The sequence below is a fragment of the Dendrobates tinctorius genome, unplaced genomic scaffold, assembly GCF_039654945.1.
Source record: "Dendrobates tinctorius isolate UK_male_01 unplaced genomic scaffold, ASM3965494v1 ptg000142l, whole genome shotgun sequence".
Taxonomy (NCBI): Eukaryota; Metazoa; Chordata; class Amphibia; order Anura; family Dendrobatidae; genus Dendrobates; species Dendrobates tinctorius.
In genome coordinates, this window is record NW_027361809.1 from 1,137,389 (window position 1) to 1,162,111 (window position 24,723).

The 24,723-nt window shown below is 42.9% G+C and overlaps 1 protein-coding gene across 7 annotated transcripts in view; it reads left to right on the forward strand.

Annotated features, from left to right (window-relative positions):
* DENND2B (DENN domain containing 2B) overlaps positions 1–24,723 on the forward strand; it is a 272,711-nt gene that overhangs the window by 180,758 nt on the left and 67,230 nt on the right. For all 7 annotated transcript variants that reach the window (XM_073545194.1, XM_073545193.1, XM_073545195.1 and 4 more), the window contains 7 exons: positions 2,745–2,893; positions 4,077–4,292; positions 4,818–4,914; positions 5,057–5,101; positions 9,938–10,122; positions 13,613–13,722; positions 13,831–13,900. In XM_073545194.1, the coding sequence (XP_073401295.1) occupies positions 2,745–2,893; positions 4,077–4,292; positions 4,818–4,914; positions 5,057–5,101; positions 9,938–10,122; positions 13,613–13,722; positions 13,831–13,900 (872 nt within the window). The remainder of the gene's footprint in view (positions 1–2,744; positions 2,894–4,076; positions 4,293–4,817; positions 4,915–5,056; positions 5,102–9,937; positions 10,123–13,612; positions 13,723–13,830; positions 13,901–24,723) is intronic.

The following is a 24,723-nucleotide window of genomic DNA, read 5'->3' on the forward strand; positions in this document are numbered from 1 at the left end:
TAATTTGGGACAGGAAGAGAAGGAAACGTTTATGTCCTAATCTCTCCAGTAATCATTTTATTACCAGGCACAGAAGAGCAAACTCCGGTTTGACCGCAGTCCGGAGCTGAAGGGAACGTGGGCTTACCTGGCCCCTATTAAGTATAAAGACTATAGTCCTCACCACCCATAGCACAGCCAGTCTGATTGTGCTCCTGTAAGCTTCCTCAGAGTGTTTCAGCAGAAGAATGTGCTTATCTTATCAGAGGCAGCAACATGAAAACTCCATGGAGGCAGAGGAAAAGGGTCCACAGCAGCACAGAGTTTCTCTGGAGAAGAGAGTGCAATTTTTTTGGCAGTCACTGGTTGAAAGTAAAATAAGAAAGATGACAGGGTCCCAGCATTACAGAGTATTTCAGCAGAATTATCTGCTGATCCTGTGGGAGGTCAGAGTGGTAGTTACATTGTGGAATGAACAGGATCGCAAGCAGCACAGAGTATTTCAGGAGAGTTAGTTACAGGGAGAGGACCCTTCATGGGGGGGCATCAAGTCTGACAGAAAACTGGCTCAGTGGTCACAATTCTCTTCTTTCCTACCGCGAAGTAGAACTGGAAACACCAAAAACCAAGTTGAAGACAGAAAGTATAATCCATAAATCATATAAATTTATTGAGATCAATTGTTAAAAAAATAAGTTTTAAAATACAGAGACTACTCCGCGCAAGGGAGGAGCATGGTGACTGACAAAAATACTATTGTCAATGAAGGGGTTAATTAAAACCCCCAAATTATTCACAACTTCGACACCAATATGGTCAATATCATAAGGATACAAAAGGAGTGCCTTTACCAGTGACGCCTAACCTATGTGCATAAAAATACTTTTCTATAAACACAATAGTGGCCAAAAATAAAGAAACATTCCCATAATAATCTAAATTAAAGCCGTAAAGTGATAAAATGGGATCTTTATAGTGAATATCATACTTACTGGCCAGGAAAATGTCAGTCAAAATGCTGAGTAGTCTCTGTATTTTAAAATCTATATTTTTAACAATTGATCTCAATAAATGTATATGATTTATGGATTATACTCTGTGTCTTCTACTTTGTTTTTGGTGTTTTCATGTGATTTGAGGTTTTCCTGGTTCACTGTTATATGGGCATTTGTGTAACAAAGTAGAACTGGAGCAGAACGTGACGACATTTCTGAGGAGTTTTTCTAGAGAGCAATGTGTCATTGATTTCATCTGATCGGCCTCCAGTCGTCTAAATCCGGGTAACACTAGTGTATAACACGGCCGGGTGCGATGTGATGTGTTATCGAACAGCACTCTGCTCGGTGTTGTTCTGTGGTGCTGTGCACATCAGCCATTATTTTCTTATGCCCATTCGCCAGCATGCTGTGATTGGCAGCGAGACTCTGCTCGCTCGCCTCCATACAAGTCTATGAGTGCGTGTGAAACATTGGACTGCACTCACATGTCATCCCAGTCCGATATACGCCCAGACAGGCCACGGAGGAGATGGAGGAATTACTCTCATGCCATAGGATCAGAGCACGGACGGTCAGATCGCAGCAGAGCTGGAAACGAGGGTCATTAGTAGATCATATCCGATGCCGTACTCTGGTGTGTCTTCAGCCTAAAAAGAACTTCGGAAACTTTTTTACAAGTATTTCTGGATCATTTCGTCAGCCTTTTCAAGATCTCTGCTTGCTGTGAGTGAATGTGAACCTGCACTGAGGTCCTGGTCTCACAGGTGCAGAGTTTGGTGTACAGCACTGTTGTACAGTCGTTTGCAATGATGGTTTCTTCACTGACTGCAAGCGGTGCTCCTGAAAATGCTGAGGAATTTAAGAAATAATTTTTTTTTTTTCAGAAAGTTTCAGACCATTCCATTATACAGTTCTCAGGCCTGGTTAGACTAAGCTCTTCATCCTCGTGGCTAGCAGTCCCCACGATAATAATCGTGGGCTAAAGAAGTTGTCTGTTACATGACATGAAGGGGAGATAGGGGTCCGCCAGATATCAGACAGGTAGAAATCCCACTTTGGAGTAAAGTGGCTGGAGGATCATTTGGGCGGCGTGTATGAACATTGGTTATGGGGATTTTGTCAGGATTAGGCTCTGGATGACTCTTTCCGCTGCTCCCTGCCTTATAATTGCCTATCCCCGCACCATCCCTCATCCCTACAATGGTGCATGCGGCCCCCACACTTTGGAGCACTGGTGGGCTCAGTTTTCACATGATGTATATGGCCAGTGCAGCGCTCAGGTATCCAGAATCCTCTAGAACATGTCCCAGATCTGTAGAATCTGCAGGAATCATTCTTTCTCCCAGATTCTTGGAATTTGCCCAGCTCTGGTTTATTAATAATTATGATTCCGTCCCTCTCGCACGTCACTCTGGCTCAGATGAGACCAGACTGCGGCTGTAGGGGTTAACCAGCCCCTCTTCTGCTGTAGGACATCATTAGTCAGGGAGTAGATGGCAGCTCTTGGGAAGACCGAAGCCATTCCCGCTCACGAGAGCCTGATCCACAGACACGGCGCAGCTGGCGGCTCTCCGGAGCGAGCCTCGTGAATTCTTTGTGTGTGCGTTAGGATGGGGACGGGAGGACATGGTGCCAGATCTCAGCTGCAGATGGGGGAATGAGTCACGCAGGAATCTTCAGATATTTTGCTGAGGAGTTCGCGTTCATTTCACATCCTCGTATTTTTCTAAACTTGAGTCTGTTTTTACTTTTCGGTTAAAAAACAAGGCGATTCGCCCAAGGAAAACCCTTACGAGGATGTGGACCTGAAGGGACGACACTTGGCCCGCAAATCCCAGCTGTCACCTGACAGTTCAAAGCCGCCTTCAAACAGGATGCTGAGGACGCCAGACAGGAAGTACACGACGCCCACCCAGGTACGCAGCCCCCTCTCTGCACCATGTACAGTTGGTTGGGCTCAGGACCCTTGAAGGGGTCAACAATCATCTAAAGTTATGTTACTTTCTGGGTTTCATATGCTCGCCAATTTTAAGATCCCTGCTTGATGTAATTCTTGTAGACCAGAGGCTGAAAAACTGACTTAATACTTCTCATAGTTGAGGAGATGTTACAGATGTATTTAATCTACATTGTAGCAAACTATCAGGACAGGAAAGAGATCTGTTCTGTTCTTATCCTCATTCCTGCTTTAATGAATGGTATGGAACACACGGTTGGTTAGAAAGTTGCTGAACTCTTTCATTATGCGACTGCTGATCTCTAGTTACTTACCCCCCAGCATGAATCCATTCATTATATACAGGGGTTATAAGTCAGTCCTTCATGTTACGACCTTCCGGCCCAGTGCAAGATGGATGCACCGGGCTGCCCTGTAACATGGGACATGACACTTTCTTCTGTGTCTGCCTATCCTGTTCATACAGAGCAGATAGTACTAATCGATCCTGCCGGTGCGCACATATGAGTCCGGTGGTCCCCGAGAGGAGTTTCCAGCTAGAAAATGTATTAGTAAATTCCCATAAAGGCCAGGGATCCATCAATCTGTGACCAGAATATGTGATTGTTTTCTCTATCCGATGAGTTTATTGAAGTCCGCCACGCACGACCGAATTTGCTGGAGCCTAAATGACCATATACCGCGCTCATATGTGCAATGACTGCGGCGATTACATACAGGGAATCCCTTCAGTTATTCCACATATTATTCCTGCGCCTTGTCAGATGCGACCGAATATTGCCGAATTTTTTCTTTTTCTGGAGCCAAGTGATTAACGTAACGATAATCCTCATTGATCGCGACACGTATTGAAATCTATGACCTGGAAGGAAGAAGTCGCAGTGTGAACTGTCTGTTGTGTAATTCTTACCAGGTTTCTGGAGGCACACTGCAGTGTAAAGAAAGGTGGCCTCCGTTTTTGCTAACACCTGTACATTTTGGTAGCAATGGCAAGAAGTAAAACATTAATTCTTTACACAGGCAGAATGAAGTTCAGAAGTCAACTTTTTTTTTTTGGTGGAAACTTGCAAAACAATTGATCCTAAAGCAATCCCTAGAGGGGCCTCATTTGCCGTTTCTAATGTCCACCCTCTTAACTTTAGATAACGTCTAAGAGTGGTAGCCAATCACTGCGAGTTGGAAATTCCTCCGAAAGAAAAGATCATCGTTCAGCTCGTCTGCCAAAGAGGCACAGCCACGACGACATGCTGCTCCTGGCACAGCTGAGAATCCCACCCTCCCCCTCCAGCATGAATGAGGACAGCCTCAGCACCACCAGTGGGCTCCTGTCATCACGTAGGGCCCGGCGAATCCCCAAGGTAAGCTCTTGATAGATGGTATGCAGCAGCAATGTAAATTATCCCCTCACCCCATTGCAGATTCGATATATTGGTGAAAATTTAAATTATAAACTTTCCGCTCTTTTCAAATAAAGCAATGAAATAAGAATGTAAATGACTGAACACAACTAGCATAAGTTGTCTCCCCAAATTCACCACAAAATGCCGTCTTGGGATTATTCATCACTTCATATCTAGCTTTTTGAATACTTTGTACAGCCCCCTGGCTGCTATGACCTGCTTAGCCTCTGGCTGCTATGACTTGCTGCGCTTCCATCTGTTATGACCTGCTGACTTTCTGGCTGTTGTCACCTGCTGCAAATGTGATGCATCTATATATCATGAGATCCGACCTTTAGGACAACCACGGACTGCAGTAGATAATGCACTTCAGATGACTTCACTGATAATCGCTGTGTGATAAATGAGCAGCCATCACTATAGAATATTAATCATTATATTTTGACACTGGAGGACTAGTTTGTCAATAATTCTGTATTTCAGCTCGTGCAGAGGATCAACTCCATCTACAGCGCCAAACGAGGCAAGAAAAGGTTAAAGAAGCTTTCCATGTCCAACGTGGAGACGGCATCGCTGCGAGGTAGTGGATCATGTGACCTGATCATGTGACAGTGATGCCGTCACCGACCTGTACTGTGACTCCTATCCTTCTCTGGGATCTGTCGGTGATTAATGGCGAATCCCTGTAATACTTTCACAGTGATATTTTCTTCTTTGTGCAGATGACAACAGCGAGAGTGAAAGCGACTCAGATGACCGGTTCAAAGGTGAGCAGGGAATCTGTGCGATTTACCCTCAGGCACGTAGAAGCTGAGCAGCTGTGTAAAACATGGCGGAGAGACAGAACAGCATCGTGAGCCTCTGATGAAGTAAGGGGTTGATGCAAGACTACCCCAGACTCCAACAGACCATGCAACTCGGCTGAAGTCGCATTACTTCCACTATGTTTTTTTTTCATAGCAAACTGAATAAAAATGAACATATTTTTCTTATATGTAAATGAGCTGTTAAGATCTGTGAACGGGCCATAGACTTCTGAGACTCAGCCTATCTCATATATAAAGCTCAAGTGTGTGTATGTATGTATGTGTGTGTGTATGTCCGGGATTGGCATCCGCACCGTCGCAGCTACAGCCACAAAATTTGTCACAGTCACACATCTGGACCCCGACAGTGTCCTAAGCTATGTTGTGAGGCAAAATTGTAACCCTGTGCGTTCCAATTCACCAAACAATTTTGCCCCTATCTACATAATGGGGAAAAAGTGTGTGTATCAAGCCCCGCCCCTCATTATGATGTCATAATGGTTGCCATGGCGATGCTGATGTCGTCATAGGTTGCAAGCCCCGCCACTCATTACAATTTCATAATGGTTGACTATGGGATGGAGGATGTGTGATGGGTATATGGGCACTGGACTATGGGATGGAGGATATGTATGATGGGTATATGGGCACGGGACTATGGGATGGAGGATGTGTGATGGATATATGGGCATGGGACTATGAGATGAAGGATGTGTGGGTATATGGGCACTCGACTATGGGATGGCGAATATGTATGATGGGTATATGGGCATGGGACTATGGGATGGAGGCTGTGTGATGGGTATATGGGCATGGAGGATATGTATGATGGGTATATGGGCACTCGACTGTGGGATGAAGTATATGTTTAATGGGTATATGGGCATGGGACTATGGGATGGAGGATGTGTGATGGGTATATGGGCACAGGACTATGGGATGGAGGATGTGTGATGGGTATATGGGCACAGGACTATGGGATGGAGGATGTGTATGATGTGTACATGGGCACGGGACTATGGGATGGAGGATAATTATAATTTGCTATAACTAACCACAGTTCGTTACTATGCCCGGACAGCGCCGGGCTCTTCAGCTAGTTGTTAATAAAATAAGTGTGTTACCAGTGTGAAACATGTATAACACGGAATAGCAGACGTGAACTTTGTCTCTTACAAACACATTTGCTGCAGCTCTCACAGCTCCGCTGTATTCTGGCTCCTGTGAGATTGGTATAATCACACACAGCTCTGCAGTGAGATCAGAGCGCGGCCATCACACTGGTAATGCCCCCTGTCATTTACAATATGCTCTGGAGGTGGAGTCTCAGGGAGACCTATACCCCGCCCATAAATCTGAACAGCTCATTTACTTATAAGAAAAATATGGATTTCTACTGTATTGCAGACATCAAGGTATCATTTATTCAGCTTCCTATGACCTACATGTAGATGGCTCAGGAGGGACGATCCTACTCCCAGATTTCCTTTAAATGAAACCTCTAATATTGTTAGAAGTGGTTTTGATCACTCTGGGAAGTTGTGATGGTTGGTTTATAAAGGCAGAAAGTCCATCTGGTAAATAGATTTGTAATAATGGTATAAGAGCAAAATTCCTCATCAGAGATATTATATTATTTGGAGAAAGGACAAAAGTCTTTATCAACTAAACTTCCTAAATGAGTGACACCTTTTTCTACCCAAGGATCTAAACATAATTCAGATGAGAAATGGTTTAAAACAGAGGCGCTCCATGATGGGGACAGATTGTAAAAAGAGAGTTAAGTGGGCACCATCTTGACAATCACAAATAAAATAAGCCATCTGGGATTACTACAATGCACGTAATGAACATACCAAAAACAACATGAGAAAGACCATGCATATATAAGTAGGATCACCATGCACAATACCAATAGATTTATAGGAAAAAAATAAATTTGAATTTATTATTTGCAGAGCCAAAAAACACAACACACAGATTAAAAACATTTAAAAAAGTCCATAAATGGAACATGCACAATTTACAGAACAGTGAATTTAATGTTACCACTGGCCAGATAATGTTCAATATTCCATTATTGCACGTGTTGTACTACACGTATACCCTATAGAAATGCTGCTAATATACACTTATAGATAGGTGGCGTGTGACCAAAAATGTAATACCCAATCTCAGAAATAACAATAGAGATGGAAGGTACAGATATGGAATAAGTGGCGCATAGCCAAGATGTAGCATCCACTCTCAAATTAGTAACAGGACAAAATATATACCAGTATCAATCAAAACTTGTTCTATGCTAAACTCCTAAGCCCCTGATATAAGGGTAAAAAAACCTTTAGCCTAGAAGCAAGCTAATACATCACCAGTCCAGTCAAAAAGAGATATGGAAACAGTCGCCCCGTCATCTAAAGAGCAGCCGTGCAGCCAAAGTGGTACATAGTTACTTGGTCCTGTTACTAATTTGAGAGTGGATCCTACATCTTGGCTATGCGCCACTTATTCCATATCTGTACCTTCCATCTCTATTGTTATTTCTGAGATTGGGTATTACATTTTTGGTCACACGCCACCTATCTATAAGTGTATATTAGCAGCATTTCTATAGGGTATACTTGTAGTACAACAAGTGCAATAATGGAATATTGAACATTATCTGGCCAGTGGTAACATTAAATTCATTGTTCTGTTTTTGAACTTTTGTAAATTGTGCATGTTCCATTTATGGACTTTTTTTAAAATGTTTTTAATCTGTGTGTTGTGTTTTTTTGCTCTGCAAATAATAAAATAATTTTTTTTTTTTTTTTCCATGATGGGGACAGGTAAGTGATTTGGGGGAGAGTGGGGAAAGATCTCCGGCACATGGCGGCAGCTCCAACCACTGATTCGTGGTCTCAAGGATTCTGGCAATGATAGGAAATTGTGATGGATGACTAGCGCTGCCTGTGTAATCACGATGGCCGATGGTGAGTAAAATATGTTACAGTGAATAACACATTTTGGAGTTGATCATCTCCTTCATCAAGTCTTTGGATGAATGATGATTACCTGACAGAGTTGGATCGACTCTAAAACGCCTTGTTCGCAATAAAGTTTTTTTTACTCACCATCCGGCCATTGTGATAATAGAGGAAAATGAATCATTAATATTAAAAGTTAAAAATCACCAAATTTGTAATCTGCTCTGGGCAGTTGGTTATAGGTTTAATGGAAAATTTCCCCAAGATCAAGCTACAAAAAGAGAATAGGAGAGAGGATAATTCCAAAGGAGCCGGACCGCTTGCACCTCCTTCACACAAATGAAGGCTCAAACTCTCCGACAGTGCTCTGCTTTCTTGTTACCCCAGATACAATTCAGAGCGATGGACTGAAGGCTTTAAAATATTTCATGGGGAATAAATAGGTACATTTCTAAAAGGCCAGAATATGGATGGAATAACCATCATCGATGGAGGCAATATCCATTCAAGCCAGGAGACGTCTTGCTGAGAAATCAACAAAATGTTTCTTCCAATGACTTTTGTCAGTTTTTCATAATAAATTTGTAATCTATGGGGAGGTTAAAACACAACATAGCTCTTCTTCCACTGAAAGCTCTGTTTGGTCCTTGTCTAAACCTAGTACCTGAAGCTTGGTGCTATTAAGACTATGGATGGAGATCTGCTGAAAGTCTCCAGAACCTTCATAGTTTCCAGAAGAGATTACATTCAGTTTTGGACAGGGGGGGATGGGACCATTTTACGGGTTGTTTGCTAGTTTGGAACCCTTTAATTTTGGGTGGATTTTATAAATTCTGCAAGATTTTCTATGGCGAGAATCATGGAATAGAGGGGGCACCATGCCTCGTTACGTCATATATTGGAGATAAATCCTGAATTGGAAATCCAAGACGATGGTACAGTATATTAAAGTATATGAAACCAGAATTGCTCTAAAAATATTCCCAAGAATCTAGACCAAACTTCTAGATCACCAGTAAATCCATAAACGTATGTGATAAGTGATGTCGTAATATAGAACCGTGTTATTTATACCCTTTGTTCATTGACCCCTTGGGTTCTGGAGCATTATTATTTGAAAGAAGTTTTATGATATTAAAGACTTCTGTACAATTTATTGCTTCATTTAGACTCTGTAATTGCTCCTGGGACAATTTAGGTAACAATGTTTTATTTAAAGTGGCGATAATGGGGTCTAACGTCACATAACATCGATGATCATAGCCGAGTGTAAGCCGACAGCACTGAAGAACGTAAACAATTACAAAAGTGACTTATACCTACTGTAGTATTTCACCTCTTCCTGTGCTGTTATAAACTAGACCAGAAGGGGGCACTACAGGGTGAGTATGTTGCAAAAAAGAAATGAAGTAGGAACAGGATGATAAAGGTTCACCCTGCGGAGTTGTGCTAGGATGGTTTTTACTATGATCGGATAGAAATGCTGCCGCTGTCCTCACTATAAAGGCGCAAAACATCAAGTCAAGATGGCGATGAGCAATACAGGTAATGATGCTTTATGGACAAAGTCTTCAAAGACAACGCGACTTTAGGACATACAGGCCCCTATTTCATCACATGAATCTCTCGTCATCTCGACTGTATGTCTTGCGCCTATATCTGTCCTGGAGACTGAGGGACCTCTCATCTATATCCCTTTAAGGTTCAGTGCTGTATTAATTTATATATAAGATATGAATACAAAATTCTGATTGATTAGTATCTATCACCTGTATGGTATCTCACCATTCATAAGTGACATGTACTGACACGTGTCAATGGGCTCCTCTTTCAGCACACACCCAGCGCCTGGTCCTCATCCAGTCCATGCTAAACAGAGCCCCCAGTTACCGAACACTGGAATTGGAGCTGATCGAATGGCAGGAGCGAGAGCTGTTTGAGTATTTTGTGGTGGTTTCTATGAAGAAAAAACCCTCAAAAAACACCTATATTCCTGAGGTCACCTATCAGTTTCCCAAGGTATGTGTGCACAAGAATATAATAAATAATAAATTACCCTTCATCTGTGGTGCTGGTGAGGCAGTGTGGGGTTAAACCTGAAATGTCTATTTCCGGACCTGGTCAACCTTTATCTCCGCTCGCCTTCTCTGGCTCCATGGGAGTGATTCAGAAACGCTTCAGGTACAATTTGCATTTAATATGGTCTTGCTTTTAATACATTTAGGAGGCCGTAATGGCACAGCGAATATAAAAAACGTAGAGTAGGACTGCCCCATATGAGAATGCCTTGGCGTGGTGGGTCAAAATATTGATCAATTTTTTGCTAAATGTCTCATTTTGAAATACAGTTAGAAATCAATATGTGCATACGCACTTTATGTTTTGCATTCTGATCACAAGCAGCGCTGGCTTCTCTCCTTTTTACAAGAATATAATACTGCCCTTATGTACAGGAATATAACTACTATAATACTGCCTCCTATGTACAAAAATATAACTACTATAATACTGCCCCTATGTACAAGAATATAACTACTATAATACTGCCTCTATGTACAAGAATATAACTGCTATAATACTGCCCCTATGTACAAGAATATAACTACTATAATACTGCTCCTATGTACAAGAATATAACTACTATAACACTGCCTCCTATGTACAGGAATATAACTACTATAATACTGCCTCTATGTACAAGAATATAACTGCTATAATACTGCCCCTATGTACAAGAATATAACTACTATAATACTGCCTCTATGTACAAGAGAATATAACTACTATAATACTGCCTCTATGTATAAGAATATAACTACTATAATACTGCCTCTATGTATAAGAATATAACTACTATAATACTGCTCCTATATACAAGAATATAACTACTATAATACTGCCCCTATGTACAAGAATATAACTGCTATAATACTGCTCTTATGTACAAGAATATAACTACTATAATACTGCCTCTATGTACAAGAGAATATAACTACTATAATACTGCCTCTATGTATAAGAATATAACTACTATAATACTGCTCCTATATACAAGAATATAACTACTATAATACTGCCCCTATGTACAAGAATATAACTACTATAATACTGCCCCTATGTACAAGAATATAACTACTATAATACTGCCCCCTATGCACAGGAATATAACTACTATAATACTGCCCCCTATGTACAGGAATATAACTACTATAATACTGCTCCTATATACAAAAATATAACTACTATAATAATTCTCCAATGTGCAAGAATATAACTACTATAATACTGCCTTCTATGTAGAAGAATATAACTACTATAATAGTGCCCCTTTATACAAGAATATAACTACTATAATACTGCTATGTACAGGAATATAACTTCTATAATGCTGCCCCCTATGTACAAGAATATAACTACTATAATACTGCCTTCTATGTACAAGAATATAACTACTATAATACTGCTCCAATGTACAAGAATATAACTACTATAACACTGCCTCCTATGTACAGGAATATAACTACTATAATACTGCTTCTATGTACAAGAATATAACTGCTATAATACTGCCCCTATGTACAAGAATATAACTACTATAATACTGCTCTTATGTACAAGAATATAACTACTATAATACTGCCTCTATGTACAAGAATATAACTACTATAATACTGCCCCTATGTACAAGAATATAACTACTATAATACTGCTCCTATGTACAAGAATATAACTACTATAACACTGCCTCCTATGTACAGGAATATAACTACTATAATACTGCCTCTATGTACAAGAATATAACTACTATAATACTGCTCCTATGTACAAGAATATAACTACTATAATACTGCTCCTATGTACAGGAATATAACTACTATAATACTGCTCCTATGTACAAGAATATAACTACTATAATACTGCCCCTATATACAAGAATATAACTACTATAATACTGCCCCTATGTACAAGAATATAACTACTATAATACTGCCCTTATGTACAAGAATATAACTACTATAATACTGCTCCTATGTACAAGAATATAACTACTATAATACTGCCCCCTATGTACAAGAATATAACTACTATAATACTGCTCCTATGTACAAGAATATAACTACTATAATACTGCCCCTATGTACAAGAATATAACTACTATAATACTGCCCCTATGTACAAGAATATAACTACTATAATACTGCTCCTATGTACAAGAATATAACTACTATAATACTGCTCCCTATGTACAAGAATATAACTACTATAATACTGCCCCCTATGTACAAGAATATAACTACTATAATACTGCTCCTATGTACAGGAATATAACTACTATAATACTGCTCCTATGTACAAGAATATAACTACTATAATACTGCTCCTATGTACAAGAATATAACTACTATAATACTGCCCCTATGTACAAGAATATAACTACTATAATACTGCTCCCTATGTACAAGAATATAACTACTATAATACTGCTCCCTATGTACAAGAATATAACTACTATAATACTGCCCCCTATGTACAAGAATATAACTACTATAATACTGCTCCTATGTACAGGAATATAACTACTATAATACTGCTCCTATGTACAAGAATATAACTACTATAATACTGCTCCTATGTACAAGAATATAACTACTATAATACTGCCCCTATATACAAGAATATAACTACTATAATACTGCCCTTATGTACAAGAATATAACTACTATAATACTGCTCCTATGTACAAGAATATACTATAATACTGCCCCTATGTACAAGAATATAACTACTATAATACTGCTCCCTATGTACAAGAATATAACTACTATAATACTGCTCCTATGTACAAGAATATAACTACTATAATACTGCTCCTATGTACAGGAATATAACTACTATAATACTGCTCCTATGTACAAGAATATAACTACTATAATACTGCCCCTATGTACAAGAATATAACTACTATAATACTGCTCCTATGTACAAGAATATACTATAATACTGCCCCTATGTACAAGAATATAACTACTATAATACTGCTCCCTATGTACAAGAATATAACTACTATAATACTGCTCCTATGTACAAGAATATAACTACTATAATACTGCTCCTATGTACAGGAATATAACTACTATAATACTGCTCCTATGTACAAGAATATAACTACTATAATACTGCTCCTATGTACAAGAATATAACTACTATAATACTGCTCCTATGTACAAGAATATAACTACTATAATACTGCTCCCTATGTACAAGAATATAACTACTATAATACTGCTCCCTATGTACAAGAATATAACTACTATAATACTGCTCCCTATGTACAAGAATATAACTACTATAATACTGCCCCTATGTACAAGAATATAACTACTATAATACTGCTCCTATGTACAAGAAAATAACTACTATAATACTGCCCCTATGTACAGGAATATAACTACTATAATACTGCCTGCTGTGATACTTTTTTGCTGTGATACATGTTTCTCATCCACAGCTAGAGCGACCCACTAAGCAGATGCGGGAGGCAGAGGAGAGACTGAAGGCCATTCCTCAGTTCTGTTTTCCGGACGCCCGGGACTGGGTGCCGGTGTCTGAGTACAGCAGGTCAGTGGGGCCCCTACGGTGCTCTGCAGTTCCGTATTAGTCTCATTCTTTTTTACTTGTGCCCGGATTCTTTGCTGGTTTTATATGTTTTTCTGACTCCTGTTGTAGTGAGACGTTCTCCTTCATGCTGACGGGTGAAGATGGCAGCAGGCGGTTCGGGTATTGTCGGCGACTACTTGTAAGTACCAAATATTTTCTCATTTTTTTTTACCTGTTGGGATGAAATGAAAATCTCATTGAATACTGGGGAAGATGTCAGAACCTCTGAGACCTGGTAGCATAGAAGGTTGGATACTTGTCCTGATCGGCTGCTTTCACAGCTGAGGGTTTGTTACAATATGGTTCAGTGTAAAAAAATTGTTTCATAAGCTGCAGACTGCAGCACAAATCTCCAGACCATACAGCTAATGAGCAGGAGCGGTATCCAGTCTCAGACTGTAAATGGTTAACCTGTGAGACCCCCGATAGTCATTGTAGTCTGTACTGGACCCCTCACCACGATCTCCTGCTCTGTAATTGGAGGAATACTCCCAGCAGTGTTATTACCGTCTCCCTTGTGACCTCTGTCCTGGATCCTGCGAGTTGAGTTGTGCCGCCCTGTTGTGCAATCACATCTTTATTTACCTTCACAGCTTTTGTCTGGTGCACGGCGCCACCCGCAGGAATGTGCACAGAGAGCAAACACATCCAACTGCAGCACACGATGGGGGGAGTAGTGCTGTGTACCACGGGACAGCATTAGATACACCGCTCAGCTGAACAGTATCACACTGCATAGCATATCAGGTGGTATCACATGCGATACGCTTAGATACATGGCTCAGCAGACGACAGCTCCATGCTTCTGTTCTTTATTTTGTATGACCCCAGTTACTTTCCTTTATGGTGTCTTGTGAGCGGTTGGTCTGCAGACATTGGGGGGGTGTTGATGTGACTCCTCGGGGTGTCCTTGTGTTTGAGCGCTGCTCATCTGTTTTTCTGCAGACTGTGGCCTGAGAGCGATGCTCTGCAGATTGAAAGCATCGCTGTTTGATAAAATGTTATCCTAGATTCCATGTTCTTTCTGCAGCGGATTTTATAATTGTGTTTCCGTCTCCTGGAGATGAATGTTCTTGCTTCTTCTGTACCAAATTAGTGATTTTAGCTTAATCCGATCCGGTATTGCGTGGACACTGCTAGTCATGAAGGGGGGCAGTAAAGTTCTGTAAGACAGGGGTCTGTACAAGAATCTAAACTTCCTTGTGCTTTTTCACAGGAACACAATCCTTGTTTTCAAGTCTCTGTTCACTTCTCCAATATCCCATCCAGTGTAGGAATGATCAGGGTCCTTTTCCCCCTTTTTGTTAACATTGGGTTCAGGTAACAGTTTTCAGGTTCCGATAACCATCTACCTCCCAAAAGGGAAGAGGTTGTGCCAGAAGAGTGCAGATTGAGACCACCCATGAGGAAGCGGTAAGGGCTTGTCAGTGAAACACAATTATGAGGAATGAGATGAGACAGCCAGCAGCAGATTTAGACTTCCTGTATTAGAGATGAGACTGCTAGCAGATTTAGACTTCTCCTATTAGGGATGAGACAGCCAGAAGCAGATTTAGACTCCCCTATTAGAGATGAGACAGCCAGCAGCAGATTTAGACTTCCCCTATTAAAGATGAGACAGCTCATTGCTGCTTTGGACCATCCATAAGGAATAGAGATGGGTTATTTCACTCTAGGTCCAGATGGCCCACAAGGAATAGAAGTAAGCCAGCTAGGAGCGTATTTGGACCTTCCAAGAATAATGTGGATGAGCCAGCTAGAAGCAGGTTTATACAATCCATGAGGGCTTGAGATGAGCCAGCCAATAGCAGTTTTAGACTGCCTATGAATGCTTGAGATGAGCCAGCCAATAGCAGGTTTAGACGGCCCACGAGGGCTTGAGCTGAGCCAGCCAATAGCAGGTTTAGACGGCCCACGAGGGCTTGAGCGGAGTCAGCCAATAGCAGGTTTAGACTACACACAAGGGCTTGAGCTGAGCCAGCCAATAGCAGGTTTAGACCGCCCACGAGGGCTTCATCTGAGCCAGCCAATAGCAGGTTTAGACTGCACACAAGGGCTTGAGCTGAGCCAGCCAATAGCAGGTTTAGACCGCCCACGAGGGCTTGAGCTGAGCCAGCCAATAGCAGGTTTAGACTGCACACAAGGGCTTGAGCTGAGCCAGCCAATAGCAGGTTTAGACTGCACACAAGGGCTTGAGCTGAGCCAGCCAATAGCAGGTTTAGACCGCCCATGAGGGCTTCAGCTGAGCCAGCCAATAGCAGGATTAGACCGCCCACGAGGGCTTGAGATGAGCCAGACAATAGGTTTAGACCGCCCATGAGGGCTTGAGCTGGGCCAGCCACCCACGAGGGCTTGAGCGGAGTCAGCCAATAGCAGGTTTAGACTGCACATGAGGGCTTGAGATGAGCCAGCCAATAGCAGGTTTAGACTGCACACAAGGGCTTGAGCTGAGCCAGCCAATAGCAGGTTTAGACTGCACATGAGGGCTTAAGATGAGCCAGCCAATAGCAGGTTTAGACTGCACACGAGGGCTTGAGGTGAGCCAGACACTAGGTTTAGACCGCCCATGAGGACTTGAGCTGAGCCAGCCAATAGTAGGTTTAGACTGCACACAAGGGCTTGAGCTGAGCCAGCCAATAGCAGGTTTAGACTGCACATGAGGGCTTGAGTTGAGCCAGCCAATAGTAGGTTTAGACTGCAAACAAGGGCTTGAGCTGAGCCAGCCAATAGCAGGTTTAGACTGCACATGAGGGCTTGAGTTGAGCCAGCCAATAGTAGGTTTAGACTGCACACAAGGGCTTGAGCTGAGCCAGCCAATAGCAGGTTTAGACTGCACATGAGGGCTTGAGTTGAGCCAGCCAATAGTAGGTTTAGACTGCACACAAGGGCTTGAGCTGAGCCAGCCAATAGCAGGTTTAGACTGCACATGAGGGCTTGAGCTGATCCAGCCAATAGTAGGTTTAGACTGCACACAAGGGCTTGAGCTGAGCCAGCCAATAGCAGGTTTAGACCGCCCACGAGGGCTTCAGCTGAGCCAGCCAATAGCAGGTTTAGACCGCCCACGAGGGCTTCAGCTGAGCCAGCCAATAGCAGGTTTAGACTGCACATGAGGGCTTGAGCTGAGACAACCAATAGAAGGTTTAGACTGCACACGAGGGCTTGAGATGAGCCAGCCAATAGCAGGTTTAGACCGCCCATGAGGGCTTGAGCTGAGCCAGCAATATCAGGTTTAGACCGCCCACAAGGAATGGGGATATGCCGTGTTTAGCTACAGATTGCCTGATGAGGTCTTATACCTGCGCTGGGCTGGCACAACCTCCTCACCAGATGTCATGGGGCATTTCCTTATCTCTTTTTAGTCTTGCATTGGGAATATAGGACAACTCCTGCAATAACATTTTATTTTCCCTGTTGGAGACGTGCAATGATGATGGTATTCTATATTTCCCATGATTCATTTCTGCTTTCTGATCCATCCTAGTTGGAGCTGAGCTCTCGCCTGCCGCCTTTATAGGCAGTGATATCAAACAAAAAAAAATAGAGTCTGACAGCTAGGGACAGGTGTGGAAAAATAGGTGTCATGGCTATAACCACAGCCGGGTGCATGCGTGGAGACCGTACCGTAACCCGGAGAGGGGCGTGGAGCGCATTATGATCTACTGGGTTCTTTCTTTTCACTTTCAATAATTGTGATAATTTATTTTCTGATCCATAACATGATCTCGGCTGTGATCGCTTTCCCAGCTGAACTCTGATCCGCAGCTGTCAGAGCCGTGAGGTGTATCGTTCTCTTAAAACTGATGGAAAAAGGGTTTTCTGAGGGGTTATCGCCGAGCTGGAAACTGTAACTGGGAGTCACAGACTTTAATCTGACCACAAGCACATCGCTGGACGGCGTCCAAACAGCCGATAAGATGGAGAAGGAGAATTCTGTGCTCTCCAGAAAAGCCTGGATATTTATAGGAAATCTACATATCAGATTTTACATCAAGAGAAATCACATTGCAGTCTGCAAAATAAAGGAAACTTTGTGCGTTGATTGTGGACACGTGGCGAAGGGCAATGTGGCTCGATGCCACCACGAGAATTGTGCACCGACTTATGGCTTCTCACAGAAGGACTCCAGGGTCAGCACTGAAACAGGGCGGCTTCTACAGATGTGGTCATTACTCTCATCATACTCTAGAACAGTGGTTTCCAAACTCCAGTCCTCGCGGACCCCAACAGGTCATGTTTTCAGGATTTCCATAGTGTTACACATGTGAGAGAATTCCTGATGCTTTGATGATACTTCCATCACCTGTGAAATACTAAGGAAATCCTGAAAACATGACCTGTTGAGGGCCGTGAGGAACTGGAGTTTGGGAAACACTCATCTAGAAGGAGCAGCGGCAACTGACCCAGAATCCCTCCCCAGCCCTGCACCATATCCCAAGAAATGCTCTACTTGCTCACTGAGCATTGTCCTCGCCTCACTTTTCACTGCAGATTCTTTTAACATGTATGACCGGGCCATGGTTATTGGACACGTGGATCTGGTGGATCCTCAGGACTGGATATTTTTCAATTGTCGTCGTAGTTTCAACACAAAAGAGATCCAGCTACACAAAAGCTGGATGAGCACTTAGGAATAGAAGTGGTCACCACAATGTCGGATAGTTGCTGCAAACTGGACTGGAAGACGACAGAGCAGGCTGGTGCAAAGTGGGGAAAAAGTCACTGACGTACAGTTGTCGGTCGTTGGACGGAATAATACAATCCTTAAAATGGTGATCAGCTGAAGTGGTCCAAATTGGCCAGTGCTCATTTTCTGGATATGAGTGAAATCCGTTCCAAGATTCCTTAAAAGCTTCTTGGCCGTTGAGCGTGAACTTATAGGAGGGATTCGGCTGCTTTCTTGGGAGCGCTCGGCAGCAGTTCTTTAGATCATTAGTTATTGGCGGGGCGACTGTAACTTTAGGGTGGGAATCACACGAGGACTCGTAACCACTGCTCACACTTCTCACTCCACACACTTCATTGTGTAAGTCTCCGCCATTCTGGGATTTCATGTTCAGCGTGCGATCTGTGGGGAACACGGACGCTCCTTGGGGAGCAGTTATTCATCCAGACGAGCGAAGTCTCTGGGCCTGAGGTCACAAATCACCTCGTGTGAAAGGCTTAAAGATTGCAGCATTGGGATTAGAGCCGCGTGTGGTTCACATTCACTTCTTATTGTATTGGCAAATCTCAGAGATTACTCATAGATCACTATGGAGACTAACATTGTAACAAGACACAAACATGGGCCGGAATAATGCCATTACCGGGGTCAGGATCCGGATCATTTATATTTCCTCATTATTGGTAATCTGATTACTGGAGAATTCATGATGTGACTACCATGCTAGCTGTACCGAGGTGAACAGAGTAAAAGTAAAATGCTCAGGACACGGCCTGACATGTAGACTGGACTCGCAAATGGTGGTGATTGATCCATATGTCATATAGAAACGAGGGGAAGATTCAACCTGCAAACATAAACACATCCTAGACTGCGAACGCGGCCTAAAAGTTGACAAAAAATTGTTATCCTTTCTTGCTTCTTTACCTCCCTCATCTCATTCCCCCTTTACTTTCTCCTCCCTTCCTCCTCCACTGTTTGTTCCCCATTCCACATTCTCCTCCACTCCTTTCTCTCTTTGCTCACTCACCCATTCCTCTTCCGCCACTCGTTTTCCCCTTCTTCCACTGCTTATATCCCTATCACTCATTTCCCCTTCCTCCTCCACTTCTAATTCCTCCTCTCATTCGTCTCTTTTCCAGTTGTCTTCCTCCCCTTATTTTCCCTCCTTTTATTCTCCTCTCCTTCCTCCTCTTATTCCCATTTCTCTTTCTTCCTATTTCCCTCATCCCCTTTCTTCTTTTGCTTATTCCTTCCTTCGCTCTATCCCTCGACTCTCATTCCTTCTTCCTCCTTCGCTCAATCCCCCTTCTTCCTCCTTCCTCTGCTCATTCCCCCTTCTTCCTCCTCCGCTCTTTCCTTCACTCATTCCTCCCTCATCCTCCACTCAATTCCCCCTTCTTCCTCCTCTGCTCTTCCCCCCTCATCTCCCCTCCTCCTCAACTCAATTCCCCCTTCCTTCACCACTCATTCCCCCTTCTTCACTTCCCCTCAATTCCCCCTTCCTACTTCTCCGCTCATTCCCTTCTTCTCCTCTACTAAATTCCCCCTTCCTTCTCCTCCGCTCATTCCCCCCTCTTACTCCAATCAATTCCCCGTTCCTCCTCCTCCTCCGCTCATCCCCCCCCCTCTTCCTCCGCTCATCCCCCCCTTCCTCCACTCAATTCCCCGTTCCTCCTCCTCCGCTCATTCCCCTCTTCCTCCGCTCTTTTCCCCCTGTTCCTCCTCCTCTGCTCATTGCCCCCTTTTCTTTTCATTCACATCCCTATGCTCAGTGCAGTCTCAGCATAAATCTACAGATACAGCCATCTCCATTTTAGGAGCTGATTGAGGGACAGTGATAATTTCACCAGACCTTGTGTTGTCATCTTGTCCAGTTTCCCAGATTTCACAATTGGGAGTCACAAGTGTCCATGAAGCTGCAGTTTTTCCCTGTGCTGGGACACAATACGGAGTCCGGCTGGAGCGATGTCTCACATGAGGATTGTAAGCTCAGCAGATATTATTCCTGGACGACTCCGTGACTCAGGAATGTGATGTTTTTACTGGCACGCAGCACCCGCACTCTTTCCTGGTGTCTCTCCAGAACCCCTGGCTGCATACAGAATTCCTTCAGATTTGACACAATGGGGTTTAACCAAAATCCAACATACTTGATTTAATCACCATGGCCGGCTGTCTCCTCTACCTAATATGGACAAAAGGCGAGATCGCGTCCCTATGATGTGCTGAGATCTGGAAATCCAGAATGTTGCACCTGTTTCTGTGTGTTTCATCGCTGTTAGATTATACGGGAAGAAATTGTCTATAATGTTTTTCCTCGTGGGAGAAAAATCCCCAGGAACTTAAGGAGGTAGAAATAATTGGACCTTTCTAGCAGAAAAAGAGAAACTACTGTGCAAGTTATTATGGGAAGAGAATCACTGACAGACCCAACATTGGCGGTTATTAACGTATCTCTGCCCTAATCTCCTGATACCTCCTCACACATAATCTCCAGTATATAACCTGTCCTCTCCATACATCTCTTCCCTAATCTCGTGACACCTCCTCACACACAATCTCCAGTGTATAGCCTGTCTTCTCCATACATCTCTGTCCTAATCTCCTGATACCTCCCCACACATATTCTCCAGTATATAGCCTGTCCTCTCCATACATCTCTGCCCTTATCCTCCTGATACCTCCCCACACATAATCTCCAGTATATAACCTGTCCTCTCCATACATCTGTCCTAATCTCCTGATGCCTCCTCACATAATCTCCAGTATATAACCTGTCCTCCCCATACATCTCAGCCCTTATCCTCCTGATACCTCCCCACACAATCTCCAGTATATAACCTATCCTCTCCATACATCTCTGCCCTAATCTCCTGATACCCCCCCACACATAATCTCCAGTATATAACCTGTCCTCTCCATACATCTCTGCCCTTATCCTCCTGATACCTCCCCACACATAATCTCCAGTATATAACCTGTCCTCTCCATACATCTCTGCCCTAATCTCCTGATACCTCCCCACACATAATCTCCAGTATATAACCTGTCCTTTCCATACATCTCTGCCCTTATCCTCCTGATACCTCCCCACTCATAATCTCCAGTATATAACCTGTCCTTTCCATACATCTCTGCCCTAATCTCCTGATACCTCCCCACACATAATCTCCAGTATATAACCTGTCCTCTCCATACATCTGTCCTAATCTCCTGATGCCTCCTCACATAATCTCCAGTATATAACCTGTCCTCTCCATACATCTCTGCCCTAATCTCCTCATACCTCCACACATAATCTCCAGTATATAACCTGTCCTCTCCATACATCTCTGCCCTATTCTCCTGATACCTCCCCACACAATCTCCAGTATATAACCTGTCCTCTCCATACATCTCTGCCCTAATCTCCTGATACCTCCCACACATAATCTCCAGTATATAACCTGTCCTCTCCATACATCTCTGCCCTAATCTCCTGATACCTCCCCACACATAATCTCCAGTATATAACCTGTCCTCTCCATACATCTCTGCCCTTATCCTCCTGATACCTCCCCACTCATAATCTCCAGTATATAACCTGTCCTCTCCATACATCTCTGCCCTAATCTCCTGATACCTCCCCGCCCTAATCTCCTGATACCTCCCCACACATAATATCCAGTATATAACCTGTCCTTTCCATACATCTCTGCCCTAATCTCCTGATACCTCCCCACACGTAATCTCCAGTATATAACCTGTCCTCTCCATACATCTCTGCCCTAATCTCCTGAGACCTCCCCACATAATCTCCAGTATATAACCTGTCCTCTCCATACATCTCTGCCCTAATCTCCTTATACCTCCCACACACATAATCTCCAGTATATAACCTGTCCTCCCCACACAGCTCTGCCCTAATCTCCTGATACCTCACACATAATCTCCAGTATATAACCTGTCCTCTCCACACATCTCTGCCCTTATCCTCCTGATACCTCCTCACACACAATCTCCAGTATATAACCTGTCCTCCCCTACATCTCTGCCCTAATCTCCTGATACCTCCTCACACATAGTCTTCAGTATATAACCTGTCCTCTCCATACATCTCCGCCCTTATCCTCCTGATACCTCCTCACACATAATATCCAGTATATAACCTGTCCTCTCCATACATCTCTGCTCTAATCTCCTAATACCTCCCCACACATAATCTTCTGTATATAACCTGTCCTCTCCATACATCTCTGCCCTAATCTCCAGTATATAACCTGTCCACTCCATACATCTCTGCCCTAATCTCCTTATACCTCCCACACACATAATCTCCAGTATATAACCTGTCCTCTCCATACAGCTCTGCCCTAATCTCCTGATACCTCCCACACATAACCTGTCCTCTCCACACATCTCTGCCCTAATCTCCTGATACCTCCTCACACACAATCTCCAGTATATAACCTGTCCTCCCCATACATCTCTGCCCTTATCCTCCTGATACCTCCCCACACAATCTCCAGTATATAACCTATCCTCTCCATACAGCTCTGCCCTAATCTCCTGATACCTCCTCACACATAATCTCCAGTATATAACCTGTCCTCTCCATACATCTCTGCCCTAATCTCCTGATACCCCCCACACATAATCTCCAGTATATAACCTGTCCTCTCCATACATCTCTGCCCTAATCTCCTGATACCTCCTCACACATAATCTCCAGTATATAACCTGTCCTCTCCATACATCTCTACCCTAATCTCCTGACACCTCCTCACACAATCTCCAGTGTATAGCCTGTCTTCTCCATACATCTCTGCCCTAATCTCCTGATACCTCCCCACACATAATCTCCAGTATATAACCTATCCTCTCCATACAGCTCTGCCCTAATCTCCTGATACCTCCCACACATAACCTGTCCTCTCCACACATCTCCGCCCTAATCTCCTGATACCTCCTCACACACAATCTCCAGTATATAACCTGTCCTCCCCACACATCTCTGCCCTAATCTCCTGATACCCCCCACACATAATCTCCAGTATATAACCTGTCCTCTCCACACATCTCTGCCCTAATCTCCTGATACCTCCTCACACACAATCTCCAGTATATAACCTGTCCTCTCCATACAGCTCTGCCCTAATCTCCTGATACCTCCCCACACATAATCTCCAGTATATAACCTGTCCTCTCCATACATCTCTGCCCTTATCCTCCTGATACCTCCCCACACATAATCTCCAGTATATAACCTGTCCTCTCCATACAGCTCTGCCCTAATCTCCTGATACCTCTCCACACATAATCTCCAGTATATAGGTAGAGTTGAACAAATTTTTTATCATTCGGTTCCGATTACGATCATCTGTGAATATTGGTTTTGTACCGAGCAGGGCTGTGGAGTCGTAGTCGTGGAGTCGGAGTCAGTTTTGGTTGGAGTCTGAGTCGGTAGAAATGTACCGACTCCGACTCCAGCTTTAAAAAAAAATGTATTAATATTTCATAATTGAACTTTCATATGAATTTTATAAATGTTACTCAAATATATATGTTCTATCAAACTATGAACAACAGTGATAAGCAGTTCTGCTGCAGATAGAGACATTTCTTACTTCTTGTGTGTCACTGTTCTCCACTGCCCTTATCTAATCTTATACTTGGTTAACCTCATGCTGCCCCAACCCCCCTACTTACAATGTATGAAACTGAAAGTGAAAATGTGTTGCAAATTCTTAGTAGTAAAGCTCCTCCTCTAGACCAGATCATACTAGGTGTGCGTCTTCCAAGCATCTCACAGCTGCCTGCTACTCAGAAGAGGAAGACTGTAAGAAGTATTATCCTTTCAACAAACTTTGCATCAGTTAACTGTGAGTACATGAGGAATAATAACAGTATTACTGACCACTATATCAGTTGCACGACCTGGCAATAATTTTGTACAATTGTTTTTAGGAAAAACAATTGTCATTTGGATTGTGAATGCAGAATTAAAAACCTGAGAATGTCAAAGAAGCATCACATTAAATCAGCTGTATTTGAACATTTCACCATCACTCAAGATAGAAAACATTATGTCTGTCAGTGTATGACAAATGATCCAGACGAAAACAAATGCTGTGAAGCCAAGATGAGTGCATATTCAGGCAAAGATAAAAATGCTCCTACCAGAGCTTCTAATCTAAAGAGACATTTACAGCGCTTTCATCCAGAAGTACTGAAAGCAGTGGATGAGAAAGACTGCATCCAAACCAATGAACCAGTGCCCATCTCTTCCAGCCAAACAAAGGAGCAGAGAACTTTGC